The sequence below is a fragment of the Oncorhynchus masou genome, chromosome 11 (assembly GCF_036934945.1).
Source record: "Oncorhynchus masou masou isolate Uvic2021 chromosome 11, UVic_Omas_1.1, whole genome shotgun sequence".
Taxonomy (NCBI): Eukaryota; Metazoa; Chordata; class Actinopteri; order Salmoniformes; family Salmonidae; genus Oncorhynchus; species Oncorhynchus masou.
In genome coordinates this window covers 17,771,008-17,795,812 of record NC_088222.1, presented here as the reverse complement: position 1 = coordinate 17,795,812, position 24,805 = coordinate 17,771,008, and the positions used below count along the sequence as shown (strand labels likewise).

The following is a 24,805-nucleotide window of genomic DNA, read 5'->3' as shown; positions in this document are numbered from 1 at the left end:
GACAAGGCGGTTGGAACCAAAAATCTCACAATTGGACTCATCAGACCAAAGGACAGATTTCCACCAGTCTAATGTTCATTGCTTGTGTTTCTTGGCCCAAGCAAGTCTCTTTTTCTTATTGGTGTCCTTCAGTAGTGGTTTCTTTGTAGCAATTCGACCATAAAGGCCTGATTCACTCAGTCTCCTCTGAACAGTTGATGTTGAGATGTGTCTGTTACTTGAATTCTGTGAAGCATTTATTTGGGCTGCTATTTCTGAGGCTGGTAACTCTAATGAACTTATCCTCTGCAGCAGAGGTAACGCTGGGTCTTCCTTTCCTGTGGCGGTCCTCATGAGAGCCAGTTTCATCATAGCGCTTGATGGTTTTTGCAATTGCACTTGAAGAAACTTTCAAAGTTCTTGAAATTTCCCGGATTGACTGACCTTCATGTCTTAAAGTAATGGTGGACTGTCTTTGCTTATTTGAGCTGTTTTTGACATAATATGGATTTGGTCTTTTACCAAATAGGGCCATCTACCTCTTCACAACACAACTGATTGGCTCAAATGCATTAAGAAGGAAAGAAATTCAACAAATTAACTTTTAACAAGGCACATCTGTTAATTGAAATGCATTCCAGGTGACTACCTTATGAAGCTGGTTAAGAGAATGTCAAGAGTGTGCAACGCTGTCATCAAGGCAAAGGGTGGATACTTTGAAGAAAATATATTTTGATTTGTTTAACACTCTTTTGGTTACTACATGATTCCATGTGTTATTTCATAGTTTTGATGTCTTCACAATTATTTTACAATGTAGAAAATAGTAAAAATAAAGAAAAACACTTGAATGAGTAGGTGTGTCCAAACTTTTAAATGGTACTGTATGTAATCTGTCCTGAAATGCCCTGCCCCTGTAGTAAACAGATGGCTGAGAATAAGAAGCTGTTTCAGGTCAATTTTTCAACACCAGTTCCATGAATAGACAACAAAGACTCACTTCCATAAGCATATCAGGACATGTAAAATGAACGCAGTAACAGAGTTTGGGAAACAGAGTCCATTCTTCATGACAGGTCTGGTTGTCACACCTGCTCCCGCTCCTCTGTCAACGTCATGTCCATGCGCTGTCTGTGTTCTGTTTCATGTTTCTGTCCGTTGCTTAATAAATGTTCACTCCCTGTACTTGCTTCTCGTCTCCCAACGTCTGTCTTTACACTGGCTATTGCTGTCACTTACAATATGTTTTCAGGGGCTTGAAAGAGACAAGCCCCTTCAGACTATAAAATTGAGGGACAGGAGAGAAAATAACTTTCCATTATAGAGATGCAGCCTGTGTGATGTCTAATCCAGAGGCCATCCTGAAGCCTGCAGCCCCAGGCAGCATAGCTAAGGACAAACAGGATTTCTGTTCCACTGCTGCTGCCCCAGAGGACAGTGACTGGCTGGCTCCTCTATACCTTGGGGAGGAGGGGAGGATGCATGGTTACTGAACCCATGGTATGTCCTTTGGGAAACGCATGGAACTCATACTCAGGTTGGTTCTGAATTACAGGATGATTTATTTCCTCATAGCATTTCACGATCGTTAACCAGTGATGCCTTCTAGAGTCCCAATTAAGGTCAATTTCAAAGACATCTGACAGGGCCAATACAATTTCAAGAGGGGGAAAGTACGCAAACATTTTTTTTATTTTATTTTCTATTTAACTAGGCAAGTCAGTTAAGAACAAATTATTATTTACAATGACTGCCTACACCGGCCAAACCTGGACGACGCTGGGTAAATTATGTGCCGCCCTATGGGACTGCTAATCACGGCCGGTTGTGATACAGCCTGGAATCGAACCAGGGTGTCTGTAGTGATGCCTCAAGCATTGAGATGCAGTGCCTAGACAAGGGCTTTTCTTTCGAAGCATTGATTGTGCACTAAAGAAACCATAAAAACATCCTAAAAAGGAGTGATGTCATCATTGCGAGCCTGCAGTATCATGGGGTCTACCGGGGCTCTGCCAGTGTAACTACAACACATTACAGTAGGATTACTCTGCTAGAACAGGCCTGGACATGACACACAGTCTGCCAACACTCCCTCCCATAACACACACACACACACAATGAGAGAGAGAGACACAGAGAGAGACAGAGAGAGAGAGAGAGAGACTGTCGTGGAAAAATGAATGATTACGTTATAATGCTTGTAAGATTATATTATAATCTTTGTATTGCATTATAATAGTTGTTACATTGGACAGAATAGAGTATTGTGTGTGTGTTCCACTGAGGATGGGCCTCTATGAGATAGCACTGACAGAGGAGATTTAAGATGTCTTTGGATAATAAAGCCTAAAGAGCATTCCAGATAACATGAGCTAATGGTTCTGTTCTATGCCGTATCAGGGAGAGATGGTTCCCTTTTGGAGTGAGTGGAGTTCACCGGACGTGCTACCTGTCCCAGACCTGCTGTTTTCAACTCTCTAGAGAGAGTTGGTAGAGATACTCTTAATGATCGGCTATGAAAAGCCAACCGACATTTACTCCTGAGGTGCTGACTTGCTGCACCCTCGACAACCACTGTGATTATTATTATTTGACCATGCTGGTCATTTATGAACATTTGAACATCTTGGCCATGTTCTGTTATAATCTCCACCCGGGACAGCCAAAAGAGGACTGGCCACCCCTCATAGCCTGGTTACTCTCTTAGGTTTCTTCCTAGGTTTTGGGCTTTCTAGGGAGTTTTTCCTAGCCTCCGTGCTTCTACACCGCAATTGCTTGCTGTTTGGGGTTTTAGGCTGGGTTTCTGTACAGCACTTTGAGATATCAGCTGATGTACGAAGGGCTATATAAATACATTTGATTTTGATTTGATTTGAGTGAGGGGGCCAGACACTGGTCTTTACAATGGGAACTGTTGACACAGCAAATCTTAACCTTTGTGAACTGTTCCTAAGATCTGTGGTTCGTCAGTGTAAGTTGAGAGGGGTGTATCTTGGCTATAAAAGATCTTTGTACTTTTCTGGTGGTACTTTTCAATGGTTCATTAGAGATGGCGCATCATTGAAAGTCAAAAAGGCTATTGCAAAGCTTATTATTAAAAAATATGTAGTTTAAGTATAACTCTGACGGGTGTGTGAAGTTTGTAACTCATTTGGTAAAGCAGAAAAATGCCACGACAAGACGCAGAGAGAAAGACACAGAGAGAGAGAGACACACAGAGAGAGAGAGACAGAGCGAGAGAGACACAGAGACAGAGACAGAGAGAGAGACACAGAGAGAGAGACACAGAGAGAGAGAGACAGAGAGAGAGAGACAGAGAGACAGAGAGAGACAAAGTGAGAGCAAGAGAGAGAGAGAGAGACACACAGAGAGACACACAGAGAGACACAAAGTGAGAGACAAAGTGAGAGCAAGAGAGAGAGAGAGAGAGGGCGGAAGAAGAGATATAGGAAAGAGAAAGCAGGGCCTGGAGAACTTGGAATAAAAGCATGAGGATAGGCTGTACGTGCATTGTAAATTATACCAGATAGATCAACACTGGTTGGATCATTTTCTGGAGCTTCCATTCGCTCAGTGGTTAATGTCCTTAGTAAAGCTAGGCAATCGGGCCACATTGCATTCCTTTGGAAGAAAGAGGAAAGAGCAAACTACCCTAGAGAGTAAACTATAGTAGACTCTTGAGTAAACTTCACTGTCCTTCAAACAACCTCACAGTCCACTCTGCCATCACTATACCGCATTAGTGCACAATAACCAAACAAAACAATTGTATATTATATATAAAATATAAAAAAATTATAACAGTTGAGTCTTACTGTAAATTGTGGCTTAGTGTAAATGAATCCCAGCCCCCTGAGCTATTTGGTGTGAGGTTTCCGCCTGTCTGTCTGTCAGGTCTGTCTGCCCTCTTGCCGGTCTTGTCTGTCTTGTCTGTCTTTTTGCCTGAATAGCTGTCATGTCTGTCTGCCTTCTTGCCTGTCTGTCTGTCTGCAGGTCAAGTCTGTGTGTGAGGAAGCCAGCCAGGTAAACATCATCACACTCATACAGATGTTAAAATCCCTCCTTGGAGTCAATTTAAATGTTTGTTTGAGGGGGAACAACAGAGGCTGTGTCAACGCACACCTCTCATTCTCACCAGAGGAAAGTTATTTTAACACACTACAGTGACTTTATAATAGTCTACTTTACAGTGTTGTTACTGTTAAAAAAAAAAGTTGTCCTGAAGATGTTTGTCCGTGGACTCCCAGTCAGCAGCCTGTACTCTGGGAGGAAAACCATGTGCCTCCTCTGCTCTGCTGTAGTAAACTACACTTTGGCCCAGCTTGTTTCTAGCAAATCGAGCGACCAGTTATTCAAAATCAACTCTGCCTCGATATAAGAGAACAGAGTTGAGCTTCCTCAACTAGGTAGACTATTGACTTTGGACCAAATCTTCAAGACGGGAATTGGGATATCGCTTGTGGTCCCCAATCAAGAAGGGCCTACAGCAGCACCTAGATCTTCTGCACTGTTTCTGTCAGACCTGGACCCTGACAGTAAATCTCAGTAAGACAACAATAATGGTGTTCCTGAAAAAGGTCCAGTTCCCAGGACCACAAATACAAATTCGATCTAGACACTTGCCCGAGAGCACACAAAAAACTATACATACCTCGGCCTAAACATATTATCTATTTCACTTGTTTTGGCAGTGTAAACATACGTTTTCCATGCCAATAAAGCCCTTAAATTGAAATGATTATGATGCTGTGTTGATGTTGTACACCCTCCTCCCACCATCACGCCCACTAATTATATATAAGAATAGGCATGCATTCACAGAAGCAGAAAGCAGTGAATACATCTTAGCCTACAAATATTATTACCTTTTCTGGACGGGTTTCTTCCTCTTCTTCGCTGCATAGATCCCCTCATTCCCCAACATAGTTATTTTGACTTTTTTTTTAAATATATAAAAAAAATAATCTAGTCTAAATTTTCCTCCCCCGATTACCCACGAACTTCAAAAAAATCATACGCATAACAAGCACGAATAACAGTTCCAAATGCGAACAGAGAAGTTAGCATGCTTGTTGCTGGTCCAAAGAGACCCTTGCTATCTGCTCTGCTATTCTGAGGTCGATAAAATGTTGGTCGGAGCGTGGGGTCCGAGGTCTTACAAAGTCACGAAAACTACACTTGAGTCCAGTCCCAAACCACGTTTATCACTACCCTCGTTCATCGAAATGCAATGTGAAAGTTGTCCCTCCGGTTCCTCAAAGTAAACTCGACCTGATACGTAAGAAGTCTTCGTTCTCGCAATAGGTTTCAACCAATCGAAATCACTGTAACATATAGCGCTCTGTCACACCGAATATTATTGGTGTACATTCACTAATGTAGGGGGGGATTCTATTCATGCCCCGGGTGAACCGGGTGTTGATTGCATACAATGAAAACTAGTTTAAAAAAACATGTATTTTTCCTGCATGATGCAGCATGCTGTAATGTTTACAATATGAACGAGTGGCGCAGATTATCGTTCGATTTGATCGATCAGGGCGCGCCTCCCTCACCGGCTTCCTCGTGTCAGGTTCATGGCAATAGCCCCGTTCAGGTTAATAGAACTCTCTCAGTACCATCTTTCATAAGCAACAGAAAGAAACAAGTTCAAAGAATTCTGAAACAGTCGACCCGAATCGGATGTTTGACATGTTTCGACAAAGTAACAAACTATGTAGTATCTCATCAAACAGGAAACTTTTACCTAACAGTTCTGCGTCTAGTTTTTTATAATTTGTATACTGTTTGACATTTTTACTGCATTGTTATGAGCGAGTAAAAAGCTTTTCGCAATATCTGCTATAACACCTGCTAAACCGTAGCGCCCATATAGTAACGTCTAGAACACACCGACAGTGTTTTACAAAACGCCACCTGCTGGAGAAGACAGATTTCGGACGCAGTTATCCCTCTGGCTTCGCCTCATAAGCCTCAATCACACAGACAAGAGTTTTGCGTTTCGGTACACCAGAAGTACATTCATTTCCAATGGAATGCTGTGTTTGCCTTGCAGCATTGCAGAGGCAGTTGCAGTGTGTTCTGTGTGGTGCATACCAGTGGAGGCTGCTGAGGGGAGGACAGCTCAACATAATGGCTGGAACTGAGCGAATGGAATGGCATCAAACACCTAGAAACCATGTGTTTGATGTATTTGATACCAATCCACTGATTCCGCTCCAGCCATTACCATACAAGGTATGCACCACACAGAACGCAATGCTGACGCAATGTTCCATTGGAAATTAATAAACCCTATCGGTGTGATCAGGGTGTGATCGAGGTGTAAGAGGCAAGGCAGAGGGATAACTGTGCCCAAAACCTGTCTCCTCCAGCATGTGGTGTGTTGTCCATTTTTTTCTCCGCTCACCAAGCAAGAACTTTTTGTATGGAGGTCAATGAGTGTCGAATTGGGTTAACCTCTTGAAACTCGGGGCGCTATTTCATTTTTGGATGAAAAACGTTCCCGTTTTAAACAAGATATTTTGTCACAAAAAGATGCTCGACTATGCATATAATTGATAGCTTTGGAAAGAAAACACTCTGAATTTTCCAGAACTGCAAAGATATTGTCTGTGGGTGCCCTAGAACATGAGCTACAGGCAAAACCAAGATGAAACGGCAACCAGGAAATCAGCAGGATTTTTGAGGCTCCGTTTTCCATTGTCTCCTTATATGGCTGTGAATGCGAGAGGAATGAGCCTGCCCTATCTCTCGTTTCCCCAAGGTGTCTGCAGCATTGTGACGTATTTGTAGGCATATCATTGGAAGATTGACCATAGGAGACTACATTTTCCAGGTGTCCGCCCGGTGTCCTCCGTCGAAATTGGTGTGTCGTTTTCAGCTGCTGGTATTTTTCCATGCGATTCTGAGGGGAAAGCAGGCTTCCACGAACTGCATATCAATGAAGAGATATGTGAAAAAACACCTTGAGGATTGATTCTAAACAACGTTTGCCATGTTTCGGTCAATATTATGGAGTTAATTCGGAAAAAGTTTGACGTTTTGGTGACTGAATTTTCGGTTCGTTTCGGTAGCCAAATGTGATGTACAAAACGGAGCGATTTCTCCTACACAAAGATTCTTTCAGGAAAAACTGAACATTTGCTATGTAACTGAGAGTCTCCTCATTGAAAACATCCGAAGCTCTTCAAAGGTAAATGATTTTATTTATTTGGTTATCTGGTTTTTGTGAAAATGTTGCGTGCTAAATGCTACGCAAAATGCTAAGCTAGCTTGCAATACTCTTACACAAATTATTGATTTGCTATGGTTCAAAAGCATATTCTGAAAATCTGAGATGACAGTGTTGTTAAGAAAAGGCTAAGCTTGAGAGCAGGCGCATTATTTTCATTTTATTTGCGATTTTCAGAAATCGTTAACGTTGCGTTATGCTAATGAGCCTGAGGCTTTATTCACGATCCCGGATCCGGGATGGGGAGTATCAAGAGTTAAGAAAAAATGTAAAGGCTTATTTTCTATATTGGGCTTATATGATAGAATAGAAGTTGCGTAATGCTTAGGTTGTTAGTGTACTGATATAAGTAGGACACGTGACATCCCTGAAAAAACACTATATATCGGAGTTGTACCTGTTCTTTACAAGCATATCTGCCCTCTCATTGGCTAGAATGGTCCCATCTGACCTTGCCTGCTCCCGACTCGATTGCCTTCCATTTTTTCAGATGTTTTTTTTTAATTGTTAGAGTGACCACTTGAGCATCTGGTCAATAAAATGGATCATCTGTGACGGACCAATACACTTTGATCTGATACTTTTTTCTCTCCCTCCCGGATGCCGTTGAGTAATCAACAGATTACTACTTCCCTCTAGAGGTAATGGTGAATATTGTGCCTTGCGCTTTTCTGGAGGCCATTACAAACCTTGATTAAATTACACAACCAAGTGTCACACAGTGTTGCTGAAATGTCAATTTATATTTTCAGTAGGATAAAAGATAGAATTTGGCCCATGATTCACAGTTGACAATTACATGTTCAATCATAAAGAGAAAGGATCTACACTTTTTATCTGATAGTGTTATTTGGCAGTCAGATTTACAAGAAACAGCCAGGTGATAAGAGTGGTTGTTTCCATCAGAACTGCAGTGGCTTGGGCTTCTCCCAGGGGAACTCGTCCCGGCCGAAGTGTCCATAGCAGGCAGTGGACTGGTAGATAGGCCGCTTCAGACCCAGCTCTCTGGAGAAGAGGGAATATGTTAACACATCAGAATGTGCCATAAATTAGCCTGCTGCATAAGATTCTCCACCTCTCTTTGGCATAATCGTTGTGATTCCCAAATGCCCCAACTTGACCCAAAGCTGAAGCAGCTCATCAGCAAGCTCAATTAGTCAAATAGCTTAGTATCTCAATTTGATAAAAAGCCACAGATCACTCTAGATTACAAGACAGTGATATTGTACTTACTTGACAATTACCCCAGGCCTGAGGTCAAAGTTGTTGTTGACGATCTGCAGCAGTTCATCCTCCTGCCTGGTGGACGTTCCATAGTGGAACACAGAGATGGACAGAGGGTGAGCCACACCGATGGCATACGAAACCTGGGACAGCAGAAACAGAAGATTCACACTCCCAAAAAAGATTAACAAGGTTTAAAAAAAAGTCACACACTATTCTTCTTATTCTTATTACTATACAGCCAGATATTGAATGCATAATTTTAGTACATACTTTTAAGGATTTTGACTGACCTGAACCAAGGCTCTCCGGCAGAGCTTGGCTTTCACCAGAGACTTGGCCACCCAGCGGGCTGCATAGGCCCCAGAGCGGTCCACTTTAGAGTAGTCCTTTCCAGAGAAGGCCCCTCCACCATGCCCTCCCCACCCTCCATACGTGTCCACTATGATCTTACGACCTGTCAGTCCTGCATCACTCTGTCCAGAAGAGTACAAATACAAAACATAAAATACACACACCACACGTCTAATTGCCTGGGAGATGATTCATACATTGTAAAACCGGCACTCCTGCAAGGAAACACCTTATAAGACTATATATGTATCCTTGAATTAATAAGAATCTATAAACAAAAGAAGTTACAGTATGTGTACATATCGACAAATTAGCAACTCCACATGTATAAAGGTTTACAAGCATTTAAACCATGTATAAGGCATTTGATTTGGTTAGGGAAGTTATTTTAATTTTATTTAACTAACTTGGCTAGGGAATAATGGTGTATTATTTGAAAGACCCATTCTTACCTGAGGTCCGCCCAGAAGGAACTTCCCACTTGGCAGCAGGTGGTAGATGGTCTTGTCGTCTAGATAACGGGCAGGGATGACCTTCCGGACCACGCTGTCCATCAGGCTACGGCGTATCTCTTCCAGACTGACATCAGGGCTATGCTGCACAGAGATGACAACTGTATGGACACGCACCGGCTCCATGGCCCCACTGTTATCACGGTACTCCACTGTAACCTTGGAGACAGAGGGACAGTTCAAAGGTCAGCGTTTGGCCATAACTAACAAGAGGACAAGACAGAAGTTATCTGAAGAAATATTTTTGAAGTTGTATGCAAAAATATTATGCAAAAAATATTCAAAAACATTTAATGATTCATGTTTAGTTGTATTAGTACAGCGGTTCCCAAACTAGGGGTCACAACTGATATGAAATAGCTAGGCCTGCTACGCTATGAACCACACACTATTGCAGAGACTTCGATTTCACCGGCCACAATTGATATGATGAAAACAATGTGTGGGGAGGCAGAGGCACAGAAACTTACATCAATACCTTTGTCAGATAACACTGTGAAACTAAGAATTGATGCTATAGCTGGCAATCAAGAGGAAAATGACTGAACCTAGCCTATTTGAGAAACTGAACAAACGGAATACAAAAAAATGTGATAGATGAGTGACTGAATCAGCTAAATCTGTTTGACTGTGATCCTGGCTCAGTTGACATGCTGGTAAGTGAAATCAAACAGCTAATGGAGCTGTCATGTGACCAAATGCTGCAGACAACGCATTCACCAGTCATTTTGGAGGAGTTTTGGTTCCTGACTCAAAAGGGAATACTGTGTCATCTCCCTTCAAGCATTAAAAAAAACTCATGGTACGCTAATTCAGTGCTCTCCTCTGCAATAAAAACAAATATCGATCAAAGTTGGATGTGATAGGAGAGATGACGTACGCACTGTCGACCACGCCCCCTGACTTTGAGAAGCTCCGACACAACATGAATCAAGCACACCAATCTCATTAGTGGTGGTGAAATAAAATACATTATGTCAGACCCCTGTATTAGTATTTCATCTGATCTGAAACTCATTTCAAACCAATTTAATCTTGGGGATAAATATAAATCACCTCCATCTGTCTCCAATCCACTTGTATTTCTGTAGTTACATGATTTGTGCAGGATTGGGGACATTCACTAACTAGGTTCTACGTCACTCATTCTGATAGACTGGCCTCATCACTAGAGGGCTCACCTGAGTTTTAGAGTCGGGTCTGATCCAAGGACACTCCCCGTTGGCAGACAGCTCCTTCATCTTGTGGTTGAGTTTGTGGGCCAGTAAGATGGTGAGAGGCATACATTCCTCTGTCTCATCTGTAGCATAGCCAAACATCAGGCCCTGGCAGGACCACAGGCTAGATCATTAGACATTCACTTAAGCCAAGGCAGTGTGTGAATGCACGTGTGTGTAAATGGGTTGTTCCGCGAAATGAGTGCATTTTGTATCCCTTTGAGATTTTAAGTAGGATTTGTGTACAATATATAATTTTAAGCCGGTTACTTTAAATTAAGTAACCTTTAAATTGTATTTTCACCTTTATTTAACCAGGTAGGCCAGTTGAGAACAAGTTCTCATTTACAACTGCAACCTGGCCAAGATAAAGCAAATCAGTGCGACAAAAAACAAGTTACACATGGGATAAACAAAAGTAGTCAACAACACAATAGAAAAATCTATATACAGTGTGTGCAGATGGAGTAAGGAGGTCAGGCAATAAATAGGCCATAGTAGCGAAGTAATTACAATTTAGCAATTAACACTGGAGTGATAGATGTGCAGATGAGGATGTGCCAGTAGATATACTGGTGTGCAAAAGAGCAACAAAAAAAAGTAAATAAAAACTATAATATGGGGATGAGGGTAGGTGGTTGGATGGGCTATTTACAGATGGACTGTGTACATCTGCAGCGATCGGTGAGCTGCTCTGATAGCTGATGCTTAAAGTTAGTGAGGGAGATATAAGTCTCCAACTTCAATGATTTTTTGCAATTCGTTAGAGTCATTGGCAGCAGAGAACTGGAAGGAAAGGCGGCCAAAGGAGGTGTTGGCTTTTGGGATGACCAGTGAGATATACCAGCTGGAGCGTGTGCTACGGGTGGGTGTTGTTATGGTGACCAGTGAGCCAAGATAAGGAGGAGCTTTACCTAGCAAAGACTTATACATTACCTGGAGCCAAAGTCGAGGATCGGTAGGATAGTCAGTTTTACGAAGGTATGTTTGACAGCGTGAGTGAAGGATGCTTTGTTGCAAAATAGGAAGCTGATTCTAGATTTCATTTTGGATTGGCGATGCTTAATATGAGTCTGGAAGGAGAATTTACAGTCTAGCCAGACACCTAGGAATTTGTAGTTGTCGACATATTCTAAGTCAGAACTGTCCAGAGTAGTGATGCTAGTCGGGCGGGCGGGTGCGAGCAGTGATCGGTTGAAGAGTATGCATTCAGTTTTACTAGCGTTTAAGAGCAGTTGGAGGCCACAGAAGGAGTGTTGTATGGCATCAAAGCTCGTTTGGAGGTTTGTTAACACAGTGTCCAAAGAAGGGCCAGAAGTATACAGAATGGTGTCATCTGTGTAGAGGTGGATCAGAGAATCACCAGCAACAAGAGCGACATCATTGAAATATACAGAGAAAAGAGTCGGCCCGAGAATTGAACCCTGTGGTACCCCCATAGAGACTGCCAGAGGTCCGGACAACAGGCCCTCCGATTTGACACACTGAACACTATCTGAGAAGTAGTTGGTGAACCAGGCGAAGCAGTCATTTGAGAAACCAAGGCTGTTGAGTCTGCCGATAAGAATGTGGTGATTGACAGAGTCGAAAGCCTTGGCCAGGTCGATGAAGATGACTGCACAGTACTGTCTTTTATCGATGGCGGTTATGATAACGTTTAGTACCTTGAGCGTGGCTGAGGTGCACCCATGACTAGCTCGGAAACCGGATTGCACAGCGGAGAAGGTATGGTGGGATTCGAAATGGTCAGTGATCTGGTTGTTAACTTGGCTTTCGAAGACTTTAGAAATGCAGGGCAGGATGGATATAGGTCTGTAACATTTTGGGTCTAGAGTGTCACCCCCTTTGAAGAGGGGGATGACCGCGGCAGCTTTCCAATCTTTAGGAATTTCGGACGGTACGAAAGAGAGGTTGAACAGACTCGTAATAGGGGTTGCAACAATGGCGACGGATAATTTTAGAAAGAGAGGGTCCAGATTGTCTAGCCCAGCTGATTTATACGGGTTCAGGTTTTGCAGCTCTTTCAGAACATCTTCTATTAATTCTATATGGTATGAATAAAGACTTGCTAAATTGCCAAAATTCAGCATTTTGACGTGCCCCTTTGTGCACCCTCTGACTTCTAAGATTTTAACCCACATCACTAAGATTTCACTGAGTTTTCACCATCATTGTAAAGCTAGTTATCTTGCTGCTTTGAGAAAGTCATTTCTGAATATGATTTATTTTATGTGATTAGTAATTCACATACGTTTGTCCTTCATTATAAGGTCAACCCTGTTACGTGAACTGAACTCTCATTTTAATAAGGTGAAACTATCCCTTTTTTCAAAAGAAACATTTAACATCTAATAGTCAAATCATAGAGTAAAACCAGGTGAGCTGGTTCTACTCTTTTATGTCGTTTTCTGGTGTTTTGTGGTGGAAAACTGAGAGGGTTGGTAGAGAATAACATGTTAACCCTGTTATCCATAGATAGACTAGAATGTTTTTAACAAAAACAATTTTGGGGTGAAGCTTGCATTCAACTACCACACCGTGTTGCACACATAAAGCTGCCAATCGGAGGTTGACGTTTATTGTCACAAGTCTTGTCCTGGAGGCAGAACTGAGCAAATTGGATAGGCCAGCTGCAAAGTCAAAATTGGGTGCATTGTAAAAATGTATGAATATATATATATATATATATATATATATATATATATATATATATATATGTAACTTTTTTAAGTCTTAATTTAAGGTTAGGCATTAGGGTGAGCAGTGGGGTTCATGTTGGGTGCCAGCTAGTGACCACTCTGCAGAGTTGCCAGAATCATAATGAAAAACGCTATCTTCCTTCCATTCCCCGTCACAAGGGGATTTTTGTCCGATTTAAGATAAAATCAACCCACTTACATTTAACTATGTTACTTTATTTGGCACTTAATATAGTTTAATTTAACGTCTTGAGATGGGAAACAGGTTTTTTTATGAAGTTGAAAATGTGTCTCTATGACAATGTTAAAATTTGTTGAAATCAAACATTTTATTTTACAAAGTTACATTTCTCAATTGGTGGAACTGTAATTTAAAGTGTACCTGATCTCCGGCTCCGATGTCATCCTGATCCTTGCCTTCAAACACACATACTGATATCTCCTCTGCCTGGGGCTCTAGGGCCACCAGCACGTTACACGTCTTATAGTCAAACCCTGTAGAAAGACAGTTACAGGGCCTTCAGAAAGTATTCAAACCCCTTGACTTATTCCACATTGTTGTGTTACAGCCTGAAATTGACTAAATAGTTTTTATCCTACCTCTCACGCAGCTACACACAATACAAAGTGATATGTTTTTAGACATTTTTGCAAATGCATTGAAAATTAAAAACAGAAATATCTCTTTTAGTGTCTTCGAAAATTATTCAGACCGCTTTACTTTTTCAAACTTTAAATTATAGCCTTATTCTAAAATAGATTAAATAAAGTAAAAAGGGAGCATGTGATGACGCAGAGCTGAGCAGACATTGACAATTCGAGCTCTCCAAAGTTATTCTATTTTTACCTAAATAACATTGAAACAATATTGTAACATCGGCTGATAAATTGTCAAGTACTTACCTTCCCAAAGAGCCATGGACCTCCGACCGAGAGGCAAGAAGGACGACCAAAACGTCGTTGATTCCCAAGATAACGATAACGCTACAGCTAGCAAGATTAGCATAACTCAGACGATAGTTCCAGACTGTTGCTCTCGGCAAGCTCGCATGCTGGCTACTCTCCTCCGGGAAATTCAGGATGGTAAAAAAGGTCTTTCTATGAAAATTGACAAGAAATCGGCTGAACTCCATTCTTCCAATGACGACCTGAAATCCTCCGTGAATGATCTCCTTTTGAGAATGACTGAGGCAGGGTTGCGCATTAGCACAGTTGAAGACACCATCGCTCGACATGACCAGGTTCTGATACAACTGCAGAAGGACAATGCCTACCTCAAAAACAAGGTAGACCAGATGGAGAACCAGAGCAGACGTAGTCATATCCGTGTGGTGGGATTGAAAGAGGACAGCGAGGGCCGTGACACGGTCCGTTTCTTCACTCAATGGATCCCGGAGGTCCTAGGCATAATCAACTTCACCAAGCCGCTGGAAATCGAACGCGCCCACAGAACATCGGCGCAGAAACCCTGGCCAGATGAGCCCCTATGGGCCATCCTGAACAGGTTCCTCCGTTTCCAAGACAGAGAGAAGATACTGCAACTCACAAGAGCCAAAGGGGACATCACCATCGATGGCAAGAGGGTCAGCCTTTTCCCGGATATGAGCGCGGATCTCGCCAGACGCAAGCAGTTCAGACCTGCCGCCAAAGCACTGAAGGAGAAGAACATCACCGGCTACCTCATCCACCCTGCGAGGATGAAAGTTCAGTTCAAAGGCTGAAGGCATCTCTTCAACACACCTGGAGATGTGTTCACTTTTCTCAAAGAACTGAACCGCGTCTGAACCAAGACGGTCTCTCTGGGGGATAAGATGGAGTTTGTTTGTTTTCTCTTATGAACTGCTGATATCTTCTTGGAATTTGGATCCGTTTACCACGATATCCGGTCGCTATAACTGATTTGTACATTTTCAACTAACCATTTTTTCCCCGGGGTGAGTTCTATTACATTTACAGGAGAGTATATTTTGGTTTAGTCAATATCCACTGGGCGAAGCAAATAAGTGGGCTCAGGCCCACTGCTTTCCCCCCAATTTATGTTTTTCTTCCGAAAAGAGACTCAAGCAGCCCTTACCGTGGGCAGTAAATATTCAGCCATAAATGTCTATTCACAACGTTTGTTTTCAACTTAGAGAGCTCGCAGGTTTTCGTTTACGCCAAGGTTTAGCTAGTAAGAGCAAGATGGAAAGCGAGCAGCAACGTATCTCTACAAGTCTATTAATGTTTGATTGTTGTTTTAGTCTGACAATCGGGGTGGGTGGGATTTATTTTCCTTTTTTTCCCTATGTTTATTGTTGTTTCCTTCCTAAAGAGACACATGGGTCACTCCTGTGTTCAAACCAAAGTTGACACATTTCCTGACTATTTACACATGAGATATTTCCATTCGGTTACATATTTGAAAACCAACCTATGCTTAACCCACTAAAATATGTTACATTCAACGTAAAAGTTCTTAACAGCCCGATTAAAAGGAGTCTATACATACCTTAAGAAATAAAAGTCTGACATTGTGTTTTTACAAGAAACACATCTTACAGCCAGTGAACACAAGAAATTGAAGAGGGAATGGGTAGGACATGTTTTTGCATCCTCTTTTAACGCCAAAGCAAGAGGAACTGCAATTTTGATAAGTAGACACATCCCCTTCTGCGTCAACAACACCACCTCAGATTCCTCGGGCAGGTTTGCTTTGGTGCAGGGGCATATGTTCTCAGAGTCTTGGACCCTATTGAATATTTATGCTCCTAACTTCGATGACCATATGTCATAGAATGTCTTCCTTCAGGTCGCTCAAGCACCACCAGGATGGCTACTGGTTGGAGGAGATATTAATTTTTGTTTAGATACAGTTCTTGATAGGTCCTCTGATAAACCCTCACTTCTTACCAAAGCCGGCAAGCTCACCATTTCATTCATGAAATATCTCAATTTGCTAGACATCTGGAGACAGACGCACCCACAGGATAGGGACTACTCTTTTTATTCACACCCACACGCATAGATAACTTTTTACTATCGACCCAACTATTTTAGATATCTCCCCAGATTGCTTAGTGACCATTCTCCTCTGGTATTATCAATCTCCATTCCTACCAAATATGGAGGAAAACTCGCCTCCCTGCGGACCTGGCATCCTTTCACTCCCTCCTCTCTACATTTTCCTCCTCTGTCTCTGCTGCTAAAGCCACTTTCTACCACTCTAAATTCCAAGCATCTGCCTCTAACCCTAGGAAGCTCTTTGCCACCTTCTCCTCCCTCCTGAATCCTCCTCCCCCTCGCCCCCCCTCCTCCCTCTCTGCAGATGACTTCGTCAACCATTTTGAAAAGAAGGTCGACGACATCCGATCCTCGTTTGCTAAGTCAAACGACACCGCTGGTTCTGCTCACACTGCCCTACCCTGTGCTCTGACCTCTTTCTCCCCTCTCTCTCCAGATGAAATCTCGCTTCTTGTGACGGCCGGCCGCCCAACAACCTGCCCGCTTGACCCTATCCCCTCCTCTCTTCTCCAGACCATTTCCGGAGACCTTCTCCCTTACCTCACCTCGCTCATCAACTCATCCCTGACCGCAGGCTACGTCCCTTCCGTCTTCAAGAGAGCGAGAGTTGCACCCCTTCTGAAAAAACCTACACTCGATCCCTCCGATGTCAACAACTACAGACCAGTATCCCTTCTTTCTTTTCTCTCCAAAACTCTTGAACGTGCCGTCCTTGGCCAGCTCTCCCGCTATCTCTCTCAGAATGACCTTCTTGATCCAAATCAGTCAGGTTTCAAGACTAGTCATTCAACTGAGACTGCTCTTCTCTGTATCACGGAGGCGCTCCGCACTGCTAAAGCTAACTCTCTCTCCTCTGCTCTCATCCTTCTAGACCTATCGGCTGCCTTCGATACTGTGAACCATCAGATCCTCCTCTCCACCCTCTCCGAGTTGGGCATCTCTGGCGCGGCCCACGCTTGGATTGCGTCCTACCTGACAGGTCGTTCCTACCAGGTGGCGTGGCGAGAATCTGTCTCCTCACCACGCGCTCTCACCACTGTTGTCCCCCAGGGCTCTGTTCTAGGCCCTCTCCTATTCTCGCTATACACCAAGTCACTTGGCTCTGTCATAACCTCACATGGTCTCTCCTATCATTGCTATGCAGACGACACACAATTAATCTTCTGATGACCAGGTGGCGAATCGCATCTCTGCATGTCTGGCAGACATATCAGTGTGGATGACGGATCACCACCTCAAGCTGAACCTCGGCAAGACGGAGCTGCTCTTCCTCCCGGGGAAGGACTGCCCGTTCCATGATCTCGCCATCACGGTTGACAACTCCATTGTGTCCTCCTCCCAGAGCGCTAAGAACCTTGGCATGATCCTGGACAACACCCTGTCGTTCTCAACTAACATCAAGGCGGTGGCCCGTTCCTGTAGGTTCATGCTCTACAACATCCGCAGAGTACGACCCTGCCTCACACAGGAAGCGGCGCAGGTCCTAATCCAGGCACTTGTCATCTCCCGTCTGGATTACTGCAACTCGCTGTTGGCTGGGCTCCCTGCCTGTGCCATTAAACCCCTACAACTCATCCAGAACGCCGCAGCCCGTCTGGTGTTCAACCTTCCCAAGTTCTCTCACGTCACCCCGCTCCTCCGCTCTCTCCACTGGCTTCCAGTTGAAGCTCGCATCCGCTACAAGACCATGGTGCTTGCCTACGGAGCTGTGAGGGGAACGGCACCGCAGTACCTCCAGGCTCTGATCAGGCCCTACACCCAAACAAGGACACTGCGTTCATCCACCTCTGGCCTGCTCGCCTCCCTACCACTGAGGAAATACAGTTCCCGCTCAGCCCAGTCAAAACTGTTCGCTGCTCTGGCCCCCCAATGGTGGAACAAACTCCCTCACGACGCCAGGACAGCGGAGTCAATCCCCACCTTCCGGAGACACCTGAAACCCCACCTCTTTAAGGAATACCTAGGATAGGATAAAGTAATCCTTCTCACCCCCCCCCCCTTTAAATGATTTAGATGCACTATTGTAAAGTGGCTGTTCCACTGGATGTCATAAGGTGAATTCACCAATTTGTAAGTCGCTCTGGATAAGAGCGTCTGCCAAATGACTTAAATGTAAGGTAAATGGAGCATATAGATGGAGACTAAATTCTACACCCCTAAAGCAACCTGAATTCTGTGCATTCATCAAAGAGCAGATCAATATTTTTACAAACCCTCCGCTCCTGACAGTTTCATTCTTTGGGACACATTGAAGGCCTATCTGAGGGGACAGATCATTTCCTATACTAAAGGGCTGAAGAGAAAACAGTGCAGAACTGAGTGCCCTTGAATCTGAAATCTCCGAGCTAGAGAAAACCTACCAAAGAGGCCCGACTAAAGATCTATACAGGCTTTTGGTAAATAAAACTGAAATATAATATTCTGAACACATATCAAGCTGAGAGGGCCATCACTAAATCAAAACAGTGTTATTACGAGCTTGGAGAGAAAAAGTATTGGCATGGCAACTGAAAGCAGAGGAAAATAAGAGGACAATTAATGCTATAGAAACTATTACTAATGAGATATCTTTCGACCCTACTGAAATTAATAATACTTTTACGAAATACTATGAAGACCTCTGTTGATGGAATCTATAGGTTTAAATGAATGATTAGAATACTCCACGATGATGATCTATCAGAGATCGACTCCTTTCTCTCCTCTCTCAACCTCCCATGCCTGTCAGAGGAAGACAGAACGCCTGAGTGAACACTTCTGAGTTCCTGAATTGTTGAAGGCCATTAAATCCTTAACTTCTAATAAATCTCATGGGGAGGATGGCTTCCCTCCAGAGTTCTATAAAGAATTTAGGGAGCTGTTGGTCCCCTACCTTATGGAGGTACTTAAAAAAGCCAGGGAAGACAACTGCTTTCCAGAGTCTCTCTCTCAAGCAGTGATTACTGTAATCCACAAAAAGGGAAAAACCCGCTAAAGTGGGCCTCCTAGAGACCAATCTCTCTCCTTAACACAGATTGTAAACTGGTCACCAAAACCTGGTCACCCAATGGTCACTCTGACAGAGCTCGAGAGCTCCTCTGTGGAGATGGGAGAACCTACCAAAAGGACAACCATCTCTGCAGCACTCCACCAAATCAGGCCTTTATGGTAGAGTAGCCAGACAGAAGCCACTCCTCAGCAAAAGGCACATGAAACAATGATTAATGACAAAGAATGATAGTAAAAAGGCAAACTCAGCTCCATTCATTGAATCAGATGGCTCATTCATCACAAAACCAACTGATATTTCCAACTACATTAATTATTTTTTTCATTGGCAATGTTAGCAAATTTAGGCATGCCATGCCAGCAACAAATGATGACACTTACACATCCAGACAGATATTTATTTGACCAAATTATGAAAGACAAGCATTGTAATTTTGCCTTCTATAAAAGGAGTCTGGAAGAGGTGAGAAAATTATTGGTGTCTATCAACAATGACAAGCCACTGGGGTCTGACAACTTGAATGGAAAATTACTGGGGATAATAGCGGATGATATTGCCACTCATATTTGACATTTTCAATTTAAGCCTACTAGAATGTGTGTACCCCCAGGCTTGGAGAGAAGCAAAAGTAATTCCGCTACCAAAGAATAGTAAAGCCCCCTTTACTGGCTCAAATAGCCGACCAATCAGCCCGTTACCAACCCTTAGTAAACTTTTGGAAAAAATTGTGTTTTAAAAATGCTATTTTACAGTGAACAAATTGACAAACTTTCACCATGCTTATAGGGAAGGACATTCAACAAGCACAGCACTGATGATTGGCTTAGAGAAATTGATGATACAATTGTGGGGGCTGTTTTGTTAGACTTCAGTGCGGCTTTTGACATTATTGATCATAGTCTGCTGGAAAAACTTGTGTGTTATGGCTTTACACCCCCTGCTATATTGTGGATAAAGAGTTACCAGTCTAACAGAACACAGCGGGCCTTTCCAACATAATCCAGGTAGAATCAGGAATTCCCCAGGGCAGTTGTCTAGGCCCATTACTTTTTTCAATCTTTACTAATGACATGCCACTGACATGCCACTGACATGCCACTGACTAAACTACTGTTCAGTTGTGTGGTCAGGTGCCACAAAGTTGCAATTGGCTCAGAAGAGTGCAGCACGGCTGGCCCTTGGATGTACACATAGAGCAAATATTAATAACATGCATGTCAATCTCTCCTGGCTCAAGGTGGAGGAGAGACTGACTTCATCACTACTTGTTTTTATGAGAGACATTGACATGGCACCGAGCTGTCTGTTTAAACTGATGGCGCACAGCTCAGACACCCATGCATACCCCACAAGACATGCCACAAGTGGTCTCTTCAGTCACCAAGTTCAGAACAGACTATGGGAGGCGCACAGTACTACATAGAGCCATCACTACATGGAACTCCATTTCACATCAAGTAACTAATGCAAGCAGTAAAATTTGATTTAAAATATAAAAATACACCTTACGGACAGTGGTGGAAACAGTACCCAACTGTCATACTTGAGTAAAAGTAAAGATACCTTAATAGAAAATGACTCAAGTAAAAGTCACCCAGTAAAATTCTACTTGAGAAAAAGTCTTAAAGTATTTGGCTTCAAATACACTTAAGTATCAAAAGTAAAAGTATGAATAATTTCAAATTCCTTATATTAAGCAAACCAGATGGCACCATTTTCTTGTTTTTATTTATTTACGGACAGCCACGGGCTCACTCCAACATTCAGACATCATTTACAAACAAATCATGTGTGTTTAATAAGTCTGCCAGATCGGAGGCAGTAGGGATGACCAGGGATATTCTCTTGATAAGTGTGTGAATTGGACTGTTTTCCTGTCCTGCTAAGCCTTCAAAATGTAACTAGTACTTTTGGGTGTCAAGGAAAATGTATGGAGTAAAAGGTACAATATTTTCTTAAGGAATCTAATTAAGTAATAGTAGTCAAACATAAATAGTAAAGTACAGATAACCCAAAAAACGACTTAAGTAGTACTTTTACACCACTGCTTATTGAACAGTGTGGACTGTGAAGCAACACAAACATAGGCACATACACATGCATACGCACACACGATAACATGGATTTAGTACTGTAGATATGTGGTAGTGGCGGAGTAGGGGCCTGAGGGAATACAGTGTTGTGAAATCTGTGAATGTATTATGTTTAAAAAAAAATAAAAAATTCCTGTCACAGCCATTAAAATCTAACTGCATTAACTTCTTGGTGACAGGGGGCAGTAATGAGAAGCTTGGATGAATAAGGTGCCCAGAGTAAACTGCCTGCTATTCTGTCAGATGCTAATTTATGCATGTTATTAACCTCTCTGAACCACCCATACCGGATCTGGGATAATTGTCATCAGCAACGCTGAATAGCATAGCGCCACAGTCAAATAATATTACTAGAAAATATTCATATTCATGAAATCACAAGTGCAATATTGCAAAACACAGCTTAGCCTTTTGTTAATGCACCTGTCATCTCAGATTTTGAAATTATGCTTTACAGTGAAAGCAATACAAGTGTTTGTGTAAGTTTATTGATCGCTCGACAAAACAATAATTACACTTAGCATCAGGTAACTTGGTCACGAAAATCAGAAAAGCAATCAAATTAATCGTTTACCTTTGATCTTCAGATGTTTTCACTCACGAGACTCCCTGTTAGACAACAAATGTTCCTTTTGTTCCATAAAGATATTTTTATATCCAAATACCTCCGTTAGTTTGGTGTTATGCCCAGGAATCCACCGGAAAGAGCGGTCACGACAACGCAGACAAAAATTCCAAATGATATCCATAATGTCCACAGAAAAATGACAAACATTTTTTTAAATCAATCACCAGGGTGTTTTTCAAATATCTATTCGATAATATATCAACCGGGACAGTTGGCTTTTCACTAGGACTGGGAGTAACAATGGCCGCCTTTCTCTTTTGTGCACAAATCACTCTGAGAGCCCCCACCTATCCACTTACGCAATGTGGTCGTTCACGCTCATGCTTCAATATAAAAGCCTGAAACTATGTCTAAAGGCCGTTGACACCTTAGGGAAGCCATAGAAAAAGGATATCCCTTTAAATGGGCAATAAGAACGGAGAGGTTTCAAAAACAGGGGCACTTCCTGATTGGATTTTACTCAGGTTTTAGCCTGCAATATCAGTTCTGTTTAACTCACAGACAAACTTTTGACAGTTTGAAACTTTAGAGAGTTTTCTATCCTAATCTGTCAATTATATGCATATTCTAGCATCTGGTCCTGAGAAATAGGCCGTTTACTTTGGGAACGTTATTTTTCCAAACATAAAAATAGTGCCCCCTAGCTTCAAGAGGTTAATAGTATTGGATAGAAAACTCTAGTTTCTAAAACTGTTTGAATGTCTGTGAGTATAACAGAACTCATATGGCAGGCAAAAACCTGAGAAAAATCCAACCAGAAATCGGGAAATCTGAGGTTTGTAGTTTTTCAACTCTTTGCCATTCCAATATACAGTGTAAATGAGGTCATATTGCACTTTCTAAGGCTTCCACTAGACGTCAAGTCTTCAGAACGTTGTTTCAGGCTTCTGTGAAGTGGGGGCGAATGAGAGCTGATTGAGCCAGGTGTCTGGCAGAGTGCCACAGTCTGATGCGTGGTCACGAGAGTTGGCTCTTGTTCCATAGCTTTTCTACAGACATAGGAATTCTCCAGTTGGAACATTATTGAACATTTATGATAATAACATCCTAAAGATATATTCTATACTTAGTTAGACAAGTTTCTACGGGCTGTAATATAACTTCTTGAACTTTTCGTCCGATGTCCGGCTGGACCTGAACGCGTTTTTGGATTTGTTTACCAAATGCGCTAACAAAAGAAGCTATTTGGACATAAATGATGGACATTATCGAACAAATCAAACATTTATCGTGGAACTGGGATTCCTGGGAGTGCATTCTGATGAAGATCAAAGGTAAGTGAATATCTGTCGCAGCCGGCCGTTACCGGGAGGTCCGTGGGGCGACGCACAATTGGCCTAGCATCGTCCGGGTGAGGAAGGGTTTGGCCAGCAGGGATATTCTTGTCTCATCGTGCACTAGTGACTCCTGTGGCGGGCCGGGAGCAGTGCACGCTAACCAGGTCGCCAGGTGCACAGCGTTTCCTCCGACACATTGGTGCGGCTGGCTTCCGGGTTGGATGTGTGCTGTGTTAAGCAGTGCGGCTTGGTTGATTTGTGTTTCGGAGGACGCACGGCATTCGACCTTCGTCTCTCCCGAGCCTGTACGGAAGTTGTAGCGATGAGACAAGATAGTAACTACTAACAATTGGATACCACGAAATTGGGGAGAAAAGAGGGTGAAATTACCTCCCCAAAAGGGAAAAAAAGTTAAGTGAATATTTATAATGCTATTTCCGACTAATGTTGACAACACAATATGGCGGATATCTTTTTGGCTGCTTTGTTGTCTGAAAGCTGTACTCAGATTATTGCATGGTTTGCTTTTTCCATTTTCTTAAATCTGACACAGCAGTTGCATTAAGGAGAAGTATATCTAATTCCATGTATAACACTTGTATTTTCATCAACATTTATAATGAGTATTTCTGTAAATATATGTGGCTCTCTGCACAATCACCACATGTTTTAGAATTTTGATATAAATATGCACTTTATCAAACAAAACATACATGTATTGTGTAACATGTGTCATCTGATGAAGATCAAAGGTTAGTGACTAATGTTCTCTATTTGTGCTTTTTGTGATTCCTCTCTTTGGCTGGAAAAATGGCTGTGTTTTTCTGTGAGTTGGTGGTGACCGAACATAATCATGGTGCTTTCGCTGTAAAGCATTTTTTAAATCAGACACTGTGGCTGGATTAACGAGAATTTTATCTCTAAAATGGTGTAAAATACTTGTATGCTTGAGGAATTTTAATGAGATTTTTGTTGTTTTGAATTTGGCGCCCTGCACTTTCACTGGTTGTTGGCGAGGTGGGACGCTACCGTCCCACATATCCCAGAGAGGTTAAAGTCACCATTGGCCTCATGGTGAAATCCCTGAGTGGTTTCCTTTCTCTCCGGCAACTGAGTTAGGAACTATGCCTGTATCTTTGTAGTGAGTAGGTGTATTGATACACCATCCAAAGTGTAATTAATAACTTCACCATGCTCAAATGGATATTTAATGTCTGCTTTTTGTATTGTCACCCATCTCGACTGAGGGACCTTACAGATAATTGTATGAGTGGGGTACAGAGATGACAGTCAATGACAAATCATGTTAAACCCTATTATTGAACACACAGTGAGTCCATGCAACTTGTGACTTGTTAAGCAAATTTTTACTCCTGAACTAATTTAGGCTTGCTCACTTTTTATGAATTTGTTAAATTATTACATCATAATTCCACTTTGTCGTTATGAGGTATTATGTGTAGTAGGCCAGTGACACTTGTTTTTCAATTTAAATTCAGGTTGTAACAACAAAATGTGGAAAAAGTCAAGGGGTGCGAGTACTTTCTGAAGACACTGTATACAGTTACACGTCATAGTAATAACCTGTAGAAACAGACA

The 24,805-nt window shown here is 42.4% G+C and overlaps 2 protein-coding genes across 4 annotated transcripts in view; both read right to left on the bottom strand.

Moving 5' to 3' along the window:
* LOC135548230 (aryl hydrocarbon receptor-like) overlaps positions 1 to 5,253 on the bottom strand; it is a 62,705-nt gene extending 57,452 nt beyond the window's left edge. Inside the window, exon 1 of the mRNA XM_064977603.1 lies at positions 4,845 to 5,253. Coding sequence (XP_064833675.1) covers positions 4,845 to 4,903 — 59 coding nt within the window. The 5' untranslated portion in view covers positions 4,904 to 5,253. The remainder of the gene's footprint in view (positions 1 to 4,844) is intronic.
* A 2,684-nt stretch (positions 5,254 to 7,937) lies between these two features.
* Positions 7,938 to 24,805, bottom strand: part of mat2al (methionine adenosyltransferase II, alpha-like) — a 46,136-nt gene continuing 29,268 nt past the window's right edge. For 2 of the 3 annotated variants that reach the window (XM_064977601.1, XM_064977600.1), the window contains 6 exons: positions 13,602 to 13,714; positions 10,485 to 10,628; positions 9,244 to 9,462; positions 8,731 to 8,913; positions 8,447 to 8,580; positions 7,938 to 8,218 (listed from right to left, as the gene is read on the bottom strand). In XM_064977601.1, the coding sequence (XP_064833673.1) occupies positions 8,116 to 8,218; positions 8,447 to 8,580; positions 8,731 to 8,913; positions 9,244 to 9,462; positions 10,485 to 10,628; positions 13,602 to 13,714 (896 nt within the window). In that variant the 3' untranslated portion in view covers positions 7,938 to 8,115. Of the gene's footprint in view, positions 8,219 to 8,442; positions 8,581 to 8,730; positions 8,914 to 9,243; positions 9,463 to 10,484; positions 10,629 to 13,601; positions 13,715 to 24,805 lie in introns of those variants that run through there. The other variant, XM_064977602.1, reaches the window with a different exon arrangement.